Source organism: Diorhabda carinulata, chromosome 10 (assembly GCF_026250575.1).
Source record: "Diorhabda carinulata isolate Delta chromosome 10, icDioCari1.1, whole genome shotgun sequence".
Classification (NCBI taxonomy): Eukaryota; Metazoa; Arthropoda; class Insecta; order Coleoptera; family Chrysomelidae; genus Diorhabda; species Diorhabda carinulata.
In genome coordinates, this window is record NC_079469.1 from 14136756 (window position 1) to 14149365 (window position 12610).

The 12610-nt window shown below is 32.8% G+C and overlaps 2 protein-coding genes across 3 annotated transcripts; one reads left to right on the forward strand and one right to left on the reverse strand.

Annotated features, from left to right (window-relative positions):
• Positions 1–703: 703 nt before the first annotated feature.
• LOC130898634 (7SK snRNA methylphosphate capping enzyme bin3-like) lies at positions 704–8876 on the reverse strand. Of its 2 annotated transcripts, XM_057808061.1 has the most exons (9): positions 8663–8876; positions 8157–8419; positions 7937–8102; positions 5072–5604; positions 3109–3404; positions 3002–3054; positions 1381–1599; positions 1103–1326; positions 704–1025 (listed from the first exon to the last, which is right to left on the reverse strand). In XM_057808061.1, exons 2-9 carry the CDS (start codon positions 8417–8419, stop codon positions 779–781), a joined length of 2001 nt encoding a protein of 666 aa, XP_057664044.1. In that variant the 5' UTR covers positions 8663–8876; the 3' UTR covers positions 704–778. The 2 variants fall into 2 exon arrangements, with proteins under 2 accessions (XP_057664044.1, XP_057664043.1); XM_057808060.1 differs by having other exon boundaries at positions 3002–3404.
• A 560-nt stretch (positions 8877–9436) lies between these two features.
• LOC130898641 (zinc finger CW-type PWWP domain protein 1-like) lies at positions 9437–12585 on the forward strand. The gene is made up of 2 exons (XM_057808069.1): positions 9437–10406; positions 12070–12585. The coding sequence occupies exons 1-2, from the start codon at positions 9618–9620 to the stop codon at positions 12430–12432; spliced, it is 1152 nt and encodes a 383-aa protein (XP_057664052.1). The 5' UTR covers positions 9437–9617; the 3' UTR covers positions 12433–12585.
• The last annotated feature ends 25 nt before the right edge of the window (positions 12586–12610 follow it).

Sequence of the window (12610 nt, forward strand, 5' to 3'; positions counted from 1 at the left end):
TAGATGGCGCCGATCGTTCCACGAATTATATGCATTAATGGCGATTTGATTAGATAAAACTCGTATCACCATCTATACTTTGGATGCCGAAGTTTATAACAAAAATCTCGTAAATTCTCCAAATATTTTCATTTAACTAGTGTAGTTCAGCCATTATCTGATAGATGGCGCCGATCGTTCCACGAATTATATGCATTAATGGCGATTTGATTTAATAAAACTCGTATCGCCATCTATACTTTGGATGCCGAAGTTTACAACAAAAATTTCGTAAATTCTCCAAATTTTTACAGTTTAATTATGTAGTTCGGTTATTACCTAATAGATGGCGTCAATGGTGATTTAATTATGTATAAATCTTGTCTATACCATCAAATATGCCAAATAAAAAAATCAGTTCATACTAAAAAAACAAAATTGTACTCGAAGAAAACTTACACTTACACTGGAAAAAATGAAGTATCTAAATAAAATACGATTATACTGAAAAAATAAAAATATTCGAAAGCAAATTTTCCAGAGAAAAAAAGATCTGACGTAGTTGATAAAATAGAGTCACGCGGAGTGAACCAAATTGTTCCGTTTATATTCAATAGATGGCGTTTTTAGAACAGTTACGGGTCTAAACGAAAAACTCTTAAAGAAAACTTTTATTTCTTACATTTTTATCCAATATACACACTTTTATGTACAAATTTCGAAATAAAAAAACAAACAAAATAAATTTTATTTACAAACTATCGAAAAAAAAAAAAATTCAAGACGTCCTTCGAATGAGTCAAGTGTTATCCTGCCGATCCTTTTTTTCGACGTCCATTTCGAGCGACGCGCCGCACGAATCTCCTTCATCTTTGGCAACCGCCGCCGTGGCCGACCCCCGAAACTTCTTCAACTCCTCCCCCAATTTTTCGTTAATCTCCTGATTATCGTCTGCGCAACCGCAATACCTCCCGTCGAATATGTCCGTGTAGACGTGCTCGATGCAAGGACCTTGACTGTGACCTTCGTACTTTTCCGTTTTCCGCCTTTTACCGAAAAGAAAAAATATAAAATTACAAGAAAAACCACCGGGAAAAAAAAAAGAAGAAGAACAAATCTTCACCTGTACGAAGAAGAATCGGCGTTCAGGGGCGTCGCTTCCGTCCTTTCGCTGGGGAACATCGTACTTTTCGTGAAAACCTGAATCGGTCGACGGAAACCTTTGAACTGGTGCACCGGAAAACCCAGGATTTCCCCCTTGGCGAAACCCACGGCGGGGGATAGGAGATACTCGCGGAATTTTTCCGGAAAAAATTCGATGGAATTGTAATTGTCGTAAATGGTCGACTGGAAAATTAAGAGGAAAATTAAAAGGGAAATTTCGATCGGAGATGAACTTACGGTTAATTTTTTTTTGCTCTTGTAGCTAGACCAATTTTGGGGTTCGAGGATTAATTTACCCCCGGGTCTCAATTGGGCGTACATCCTTCTGAAGGCCTGTTTCAAACCGGCGTCGCCCCAATTCAAATGGAACCACTTCGTCACGCTCAGGCAGAGTATGACGTCGAATTGGGGTTGCTCCAAGGCCAGGAGATTGTCGTCTTCCAGTATATAGTTACACTGGAAAAAAGCGATACGTTCATGCGAAACAGTCGCGTTTAATTTAATTACACCAAGAAAACTGGAAATAACTACACTGAAAAAACGTACCTATTTGGAATATTGGGAAAAAATTGAAGAAAATATAGTTACACTGGAAAAAATGTATACATTCAGCCGAAAGAGTCGCGATTACACTGAGAAAACAAATATGATAGACGTGCCCAAGTTTACAGTGAAGAAAAAAATGTTGAAAAAATTATTACACTGAAAAAAATGAAATACTTTAACAAGTGTTACACTCGAAAAAACCGAAAATATCATGTAAAATCACAAATACACTGAAAAAACAAAAATATTCGAAGGAAACAAAATTAAACTGAAAAAAAAGTGACACTTGAAAAAATATGAAGTATTTGTTGAAATATACGAGTTACACTGAGAAAACAAAAAAATTCTCGACGAAAATAAAGATACACAAAAAAAAATTTATGAAAAATGGTTACACTGAAAAGTGAAACATTTTAATGAATGTACGAGTTACACTGAGAAAACAAAAATATTCAAAAAAATTGTGTTACACTCGAAAAAAGATTTGAAAAGATACGAGTTACACTGAGAAAACCAAAAATATTGAGTAAAATCACAAATACACTGAAAAAACAAAAATATTCAAAGAAAATAAAATTAAACTGAAAGAAAAAGTTACACTAGGAAAAAGTGGAATATTTGTTGAAATATACGAGTTACACTGAGAAAACAAAAAAATTCTCGACGAAAATAAAGATACACAAAAAAAATATTCATGAAAAATGGTTACACTGAAAAGTGAAACATTTTAATGAATGTACGAGTTACACTGAGAAAACAAAAATATTCAAAAAAATTGTGTTACACTCGAAAAAAGATTTGAAAAAAAACGAGTTATACTGAAAAAACCGAAAATTTTAAGTAAAATCACAAATACACTGAAAAAACAAATGTTCTAAAAAATTGTGTTAATACACTCGAAAAAAGATTTGAAAAAATACGAGTTACACTGAAAAAACCGAAAATATTAAGTAAAATCACAAATACACTGAAAAAACGAAAATATTCAGTAAAATTGTTTTACACTCGAAAAAAGATTAGAAAAAATAGGAGTTACACCGAAAAAACCGAAAATATTGAGTAAAATCACAAATACACCGAAAAAACGGAAATATTCGAGGGAAATAGAGTTAAACTGGAAGAAAAATAAAGTTACACTAGAAAAAAATGAAAAATTTGTCGAAAATTACACTGAAAAAACCGAAAGCATCGAATAAAATCCCAAATACACCGGAAAAAATGATTCGAAGGGCGAAAAAAAAAATTGCTAGATATAAATAAAGGTCGATATACACTGGGAAAAAAAAACATTCTGTTCGAAATGGTATCTTACCTGTTTGAAAGTAACGTTGTTGGGAAAACCTCCGCTCTTGTCGTGCGTAAAACCTGGAACGTCGATATCGCCGTATAATATAGGCATACTAATTGGAAAAAACTCACAATTTTCCGTTTTACGTAATGCTAAATGAACAACGTCCTCCTTTTCCTTTTCCTCATCGATCCCCCCCTTTTTAACGTAATGTTTTACGTTTTTTCTGGCTATCGATATCAATTTTTGATCGATATCGACGCCCAATACGGATTTCGCGTGAAAATCGCGAGCTATCGATAACGTCACGTGACCTATGTTGCAACCGACGTCGAGTATGTCTTTGTTGACGAACAGATAGGGGTGATGGGAGAAAACTTTTAATCTGTAATCGGTTTCGTTGTGGGGGTTGCGGTAACCGTAATACCTGAAAATACATTCGCTCATCATCAAATCGCACGATTTCAGAAATTTTCGTCTCCATTTTTGAGGCGGCGATGAAATTAAGACAAAATTACACTTTTCTAAACTTTTTTTTACGCAATTTTCTTTCTATTCTTACCTTAAAAGTCGAAAAAAAAATTGATAGCGAGGCGGAATATTTAGAATTTGGCCTCGGTTTCGAGGCGGCGACGTAATTTTTCAGAAATCAAAAGAAAATTCGACGTTTCCAAAACGTTTTACACAATTTTCCTTCATTTGACTTCAAAAGTCGAAGAACCAGTTTAGCGAGGCGGAATATTGAAAATTTTGGCCTCGGTTTTGAGGTGGTGACGCGATTTTTGCAAAATTAGAACGTATTTAAACCTATTTAAAGCAATTATTTTATATTTTACCTTAAAAGTTGAAGAAAACCTTCAAAAAGGCAAAATTTTGCCTCGATATTGAGGCGACGTGTCGATTTTTGCAAAATTAGATACAATTCGACGTTTCTAAACCATTTTCTACATAACTTAGTTCGAAAATCAGATAAAATTAAGTAATTAGGCGAAATATTGCGAATTTGGCCTCTATTTTGAGGCGGCGAGGTGGTTTTTGCGTAATTAAACAAAATTCTACGCTTTTTTTATGAATTTTTTTTCTGATTTTACCTCAAATTTCGAAAAAATATTTAACGAAACGGTATATTAGACATTTTTTCTCGTGTTTGGCGTAGAAGCGAGACTTTTATATAAATTAGACGAAATTCAAGGTTTCAAAACAATTTTCTACATAATTTTTTCCGACTTTAATTCGAAAATTGAAAAGAATTGGGTAACGAGGCGAGATTTAGAGAATTTTGCCTCGTTTTTAAGGCAACGACGTGCAAAATTTGAAAATTAGTAAAACTAGGGAGAAATAAAAAAAATGCCTCAACTAAAAAGTACAAAGGATGTTTTCCTCAAAGGATAGGCAAACAAATTCTGAGAAAAATTTTCAAAAATATTTAGAAACTTGTTTAAATCATTAAACGAGGCGAAAAATTCAAAATTTTGCCTCGATTACGAGGCGTTGAGGCATTTATCCTCGAAATTGAGACAAAATACGATAATTCCGAGAAAATTCCTTTGGAATCTTTAAAAACACGTGAAAAACTCGTTGGAAACATTAAACGAGGCGTAGGAATCAAAATTTCGCCTCAACTACGAGGCATCATGACAGTTTTCCTCGGATTCGAGACAAAATACGTTAATTTTAAAGAAAATCCTGAAAAATCTTCTCAAAAGCATTTTAAAAATGTTGAAATCATTAAACGAGGCGGAAATTTCTAAATTTTGCCTCGATTACGAGGCGTTGAGGCATTTATCCTCGAAATTGAGACAAAATACGATGATTCCGAGAAAATTCCTTTAAAATCTTTAAAAACACGTGAAAAACTCGTTGGAAACATTAAACGAGGCGTAGGAATCAAAATTTCGCCTCAACTACGAGGCACCATGACAGTTTTCCTCGAAATCGACATAAGATGAGATGATTTCGAACAAAATCTTTTCAAATACAGAAAATCTCGAAGAAATTCGGAAAATTCGCATTTCGCCTCAATTTCGAGGCGCCGTAACGAGGCGGAATATAAAAAATTCGTAATTCAACCATCTAAGCCACATATTTACGTACCTGTTATAATTTCCGTATTGGAAACGTTTATCTCTCTCTTTAAATTGCGGCGTTGCCGTATCCTGTTGCTTGTTATGTCGAGGTTTCGGCCATTTGACAGCGGAATTGCTCCGTTTCAACCAGGCCCCCGGTTGCGGTACCACCGGACTCACGATCTTATCCATCGAATTATTTTTGAATTTTTTCAAACCGTGGTGACCGTGTTCGTCGGATTTCCTTTTGGTTTTTTCTTTTTTTATGGCCGCCGGTAGCGCCGTTTCCGTTTCCGTCGTAACGGTACCATCGGCGGCGGCGGCGGCGGCTGAAGCGACCGCCGCCGGCGCGATATTCAAAGTCAAATTTACGTTCGGTCTCGTTTCGGAGGCGGGTTCGTTGGGCGCGAGGCACGTTTCCGGTATTTCCGGAATTTTGGCGGAATCGGCGGAGGATTCGGGCGTTTTGGCTTCCGTAGTGGAAACTACGTCGGCCGTAACGTCCGTTAATTCCAATGTACCGGAAATGGTACGACGTTTTTTAAGACGTTTCTTTTTCGACTGTGGAACATAGAAAAACAAAAATTTACTATGGGGGGTTGAGGGAAAGTTTGAGAAAAAAATGTTGTAAATCGATCCAAATTAATCATACACACCCCGTATGATCGATTCTGTTTTTGTTTTTTGATAAAAATTATGATCGAAAACTGAAACTGAAAAATTTTTAATTTGGCGACAAAAAAATTCTTTGACATTGAATCGGGAACAGGATTCAATTTCAAATTCAGGATTTTTTTCGATTCAGGACGAAAATATTGTATGATTTTCACTTTTTTTAATGGTTATTTCCAAATTTATATATGTTTGAAGTATTTATTACCATGTGTTCGATACATTCATACTTTCGCACCCTGTATTTCAGTAATAATGATATTTAGATCAAACACAATTTTTTTATCAATTAAATGATCCTTTCAGAACGTTTCTCAAAAATTTGAGCTCGATACTCCCATTATTTTAATCTATATTAATTTTTGAATGAAAACATGTTTTGAATCTCACATTTCCATACTTTCAGCCCCCGTATCTCAGTTACACCAACATTTAGAACAAACACAATTTTTTTATCAATAAAATGGTTCTTTAAAAAGGATCCTACAGAATTTGAGCTCAAAATTCAAAATATTTTGGTCTGTCTGAATTTTTATAAAATAACAACTTTTAAATCATATTTTCATACTTTCAACCCCCGTATAACAGGTGAATCAACATTTAGGAGACTGTCAATTTTTTTATCAATAAAACGATCCTTTTAAAATGTTTCTCAAAGATTTGAGCTAGATATTCCCATTATTTTAATCTAAATTAATTTTTGAATGAAAACATGTTTTGAATCTCACATTTCCATACTTTCAACCCTCGTATCTCAGTTACACCAACATTTAGGACAAACACAATTTTTTTTATCAATAGAATGGTCCTTTAAGAAGTTTCATTTCGAATTTGAGCACAAAATTTGAAATATTTTAGTCTGTATGAATTTTTTTAAAATTAGAAGTTTTATGTCACATTTTCACACTTTTAACCCCCGTATATCAGTTACACCAACATTTAGAACAAACACAATTTTTTTTTATCAATAAAATGATCCTTTAGAAAGATTTATTTCAAATTTAAGCTCAAAATTCGATATATTCTGGTTTGTATCAAATTTTTTATAAAATAAGTTTTGAATCTTACATTTTCATACTTTCAACCCCCGTATCTCAGTTTAACCAACTTTTAGAACACTGTCAAGTTTTGTATGGAGAAAATGACTTTACGAAAGATTCCTAAAACTTTCAGTTCAAAATTTCCATTATTTTGATCTGTATTAATTTTTGAATGAAAACGTGTTTTGAATCTCACATTTTCATACTTTCAACCCCCGTATCTCAGTTACACTAACATTAAGGACAATCATAATTTTTTTATCAATAAAATGATCCTTTCAGAACGTTTCTCAAAAATTTGAGCTCGATATTCCCATTATTTTAATCTAAATTAATTTTTGAATGAAAACATGTTTTGAATCTCACATTTCCATACTTTCAACCCTCGTATCTCAGTTACACCAACATTTAGGACAAACACAATTTTTTTTATCAATAGAATGGTCCTTTAAGAAGTTTCATTTCGAATTTGAGCACAAAATTTGAAATATTTTAGTCTGTATGAATTTTTTTAAAATTAGAAGTTTTATGTCACATTTTCACACTTTTAACCCCCGTATATCAGTTACACCAACATTTACAACAAACACAATTTTTTTATCAGTAAAATGGTCCTTTAAGAAGGTTCCTTCTAAATTTGAGCACAAAACTCGAAATATTTTAGTCTGAATCAATTTATTTAAAATGTTTTAAACCACATTTCCATACTTCCATACTTTCAACCCCCTTATCTCATTGACACCAACAGCTAGGACAATCATAATTTTTTATCAGTAAAATGGTCTTTTAGGAGGGTTCTTTTCAAATTTGAGCACAAAATTCGAAATATTTTAGTCTGTATTAATTTTTTTCAAAATAACAAATTTTAAATCACTTTTCCATACTTTCAACCCCCGTATATCAGTTACACCAACATTTAGGACAATCATTTTTGTTTTTATCAATAAAATTATTCTTTCAGAACGCTTCTCAAAAATTTGAGCTCAATATTCCCATTATTTTGACCTGCATTAATTTTTAAACACATCCATATACAGAAAACAATAAAACAGAAAAGAAATTCCAAAAATACGAGTGTTTGTCAAAAAAAAAAGATCCAAAAAATATCAATTAGGTGACCAACATTTTTCAAATATCAAATTTCCAAAAAATTTTCGATAAAACACATAAAAATCACTCACTTTTTTAACGGGCGAACAAAGTTGTTGCTCATATTCGGCGTCGTCGTCGCAATCGATCAGATTCAAAGGATCATGAATATTTTTCGGGATGATAACTTCCAATTGTCCTTTTTTTCTCGGAGGAGTCGGTACCGGCGACGATTTCGGCGTAACGGCGTTCATAGCTCTAAAAATACACCCACGTCAATACATTTCAACAAATAAATCTCCGATAACCGACCTATTTATTTCTTCATCCTGTAAACTGTTAAGATTCAAAGGATCCTTAATATTTCCCCCTAACAGAAATTTCGATGGTAATACGGGTTTTTGGTTGATGATTCCGCATCCCGAGAAACTTTTAGATCGCTTCCTGCAGCTTCTATCGTATTTATTTTTCTTTTTCGAAGTACTCGGGTTCGTAGGTCTCACTGGGTTTTTTTGTTGACTGTGTCCCGTTTTTACGGACGAAGGATTCAATACTTGAATTTGAACAGACGACATCTATAATAACAAACGTTCACCACCATAAAATACCCCATAACTACAATTAGCATTAAACCAACACGAAGAATATGAATGAGAATAATTTGAAAGCTGAATTTTATATAAAAAAATATTCCCGCAAAAAGTTCGTGTCACATGCGCAGTAAATTACAAACAATGTATGCCATTGCAGAGATATAAAGAACGAAAGGAAAACTAATAATTTTGATGTAAATAACGATTAATTGGAAAAATACTTACAGTTAAACGATTTATTAAACTGTTTAACACTTTTTCACGACACTTTCAAGGCTTTTTCTAAACACATAACGCGATTAACTTAACGAAACTGTACGTTTACCTTAAACCATGTTGTACCTAAACGTTCACAAAACGTATTGCTCGTAAAATGGACTCCATTTTAATATGAAACGCGAATAGTTCCGAACGTCTACGAATCGTATATATATTTTAACAAGCGGCGTTGACGTTGTTACATATTTTTAACTAAATTACCAGGTGAAGATTATTAATATCGAAATAATAATACATAAAAATTTAATAATTTATATAAATTTCGATTATTTGATACCTTTTCTTATAAATTTATCATTAACAATGTATTTTAATACGTTTTTGAGCAAAAAAATTACTTTAATTATGGAATTATTTTATTAAAAAAAATATAAAACATAAACTCGGCAATGTTGTAAAATATTATTGCATAAAAGATTATTTTTATTAGATTACGTTGTCTACGTATTTTTATTTCCTTTATTCAATCTTCAAACACATTTTTTATAATTAAAAAAATGTATGCATTTTATCTATTCTAAATAGATAAAACGTAATTATTTACGGTTGTTCTAATTCATGATGTACAACGCGAAAAATCGTTTTAAACAATTGATTGTTTCTGACAGTTATCGATAGTAATTTTTTTATTCCCGATACCTTAAGTTGTTATCAGTAGGGTGGTTTTTGATTGGTGGATTGATTAACGTCACGACAAAATAATTGGATAATTTTAAAACGCTAGTTTTTTTATTATCGATATGTTATGTTGTTATCACTGAGGTGATTTTGATTGGTTAATGAGATGAACATTTGAAAGTCTTGAAATTTTAAAAAGTCAGCCATTTTCAGTAATAAATTGTGTTAACAAGCGTATAAGTTGAGACGTTTAGTTAGTGTTTTTTTTTTCTACAAATATAAAATGCCAATTTTGAATAGAAAATCGATTAGAAAAGATACGTTCAAATGCCCTACGGATTACAAAATAAACCTACTGAAATTGTTGAATAATAATAACCTGGGGACATCAGTTTCGGAGAAGAAAACAGAAATTTCTCGAAATCAAAATTTAACGATATCGCTCGAAACGCCCAAGAAGAAAAAAAATGTTAACGTTAAGAAGATTACATTGACTCCTGAAGATATGTTCGATTCGTCATCACCGATGGACGACAGCGACGCCGATTCCGTTCTCTCCAAGGAAGTTCTAAACAGAATAGACGTGAAGGAGAAATATATGGAATTTTGGAACGAGACTTTAACCCCTGAAGAAGAAAACGAGTTGAAATCGTTAACGCAGGAATTGCAGGCGAAATATGTTGAAGCCAAACCGAAGAAGGTGAAGAAAAAGGAGAATTATGCCTCTATGAGCTTCTACGAAAAGATGAGTTCCCTTCAAGAATCCAGAAACGTCGGTCTCTACGTGTATTGCGACTCTTGCGACAAGTGTAGATACCTGCCCGACGTGCAAGATCCCCTGGATCTACCTGAGAAATGGTATTGTTATATGAATCCAAATGGAAGATATAATAGATGCGAAATCGAAGAAGAACCGATCGACGAGAAGGAAGAGGAGTTGATGATATTCAATAAATATAACGCGGGTAGCATCGTCTGGGCGAAAATCGAAGGTTACCCATGGTGGCCGGCTATGGTGGAAGACGATCCCGACATCGGGGATTATTTTTGGTTGGAAGATACCTTAGAACCGGTAAGTCAAACAGTTACTTCACATACAGGTGATTCTTTTTCATATAAAACTCGTAGTTAGGCTGTTAAATTTATTAGGCCGTATACAGGGTGATTCTTTTTAAATATTCCAAGTGGAGATTTAATAATAGTGATTAAAAGTTACTTGACATACAGGGCGATTCGTTTTTCATATCAATTTAATGTGGACACTGGGAAGTTTGTTTAGTTATATACGGGGTGACTATTTTAGTATCAACTTTTCAAATTTTGTTCGATCATTCACAGGGTGATTTTTATTTTAACATAAAAAATGGTGACGATATCAATTTTAAGTTACTTTATATACAGGGCGATTAGTTTTTTGTATCAATTTAATGGCGAGATTCAAATTGTTAATTAGGTTGAATCATATACTTACAGTTCGTAAGTGAGTTTGTGAATTTTGTCATATACAGGATGTTTCTTTAATATTTCAGTTTGACTCGAAATAACTGGAATCACAATTTAAGTTGAATTACATACAGCATGATTATTTTTCAACAAATTATATACAGTGTGATTATTTTTCGAAAAATAATATGTAGAGTGATAATTTATTGTTAGATCGTATACAGGGTGATTATTTTATGACAAATCTTCATATTTTGATAAATTATATACAGGGCAATACTTTTTTGACAAATTTGAAACAGGGAGATTATTTTTCAATAAATCATATACAGGGTGATAATTTTTCAACAAATAATATAAAGGGTGATTATTTTTTGACAAATCATATACAGAGCGATTATTTTTCAACAAATAATATAAAGGGTGATTATTTTTTGACAAATCATATACAGAGCGATTGTTTTTCAACAAATTACATACAGGGTGATTATTTTTCAACAAATCATATACAAGGTGATTATTTTTAGAGAAATCATATACAGGGTGGTTATTTTTCAACAAATTCTAAACAGGGAGATTATTTTTCAACAAATCATTTACAGGGTGATTAAATTTAGAAAAATAATATACAACAAATTACATACAGGGTGATTATTTTTTGACAAATCATATACAGAGCGATTATTTTTCAACAAATAATATAAAGGGTGGTAATTTTTCAACAAATCATATACAGGGTGATTATATTAGACAACTCATATACAGGGTAATTATTTTTTGACAAATCATATACAGTGTGATTATTTTTCAACAAATGATATACAGGGTGATTATATTTAGACAAATCATATACAGGGTGATTATTTTTCACCAACTCATATACAGAGCGATTATTTTTCAACAAATAATATAAAGGGTGGTAATTTTTCAACAAATCATATACAGGGTGATTATATTAGACAACTCATATACAGGGTAATTATTTTTTGACAAATCATATACAGGGTGATTATTTTTCAACAAATGATATACAGGGTGATTATATTTAGACAAATCATATACAGGGTGATTATTTTTCACCAACTCATATACAGGGTGATTATTTTTGTGACATATCATATACAGGGCGATTATTTTTCACCAACTCATATACAGGGTGATTATTTTTGTGACAAATCATATACAGGGCAATTATTTTTCTACATTTCATATAGAGGGCGATTAATTCGACTTGGTTTCGTAATATATCGAGTAAATCACCCTGTACATTGACGGATAACGATTATTTTCAGACGTACTATCACGTGACGTTTTTCGATTCCACCGCGGTGACTCGATCTTGGATAAAAACGGGAGATTTGAAAGCGTTCAGAAAAAATATCGACGATCACCACGCGTTTGACAATAAATTCAAACGCAGATTGAGCGTCGCCGTCAAACAGGCTAAAGAAGCCGCCGGAATGCAGCTGATCGACAGATTGAAAAAATTCGGTTTCACACGGAGATACAAGAAACCGTCGAAGAAGACGAAAAAACGGAAGGAAAACTCGACCGAAAATGGCGGCGTTAAGCGGAAGAAACGCTCCAAGTTCGACTTTGAGTCGGATTCTTCGACTGAAGACGGAAAAGAGATGAACGAAACTTCGGATGAGTAGGGACGCCGATTTTTCGGAAAATTTTTAGGTTAAGTTCGATAAATTTTCGACGGAATTCGAATTTTCGGTTTAATTTTTGATAAAAGTTTCCGAGTTTCTTGAGTTTTTGATAAAAAATGTGTTTCAAAATTTTTCAATAAACTTTCATGAAAAGTTGTATTTTCTTATCAATTTTATG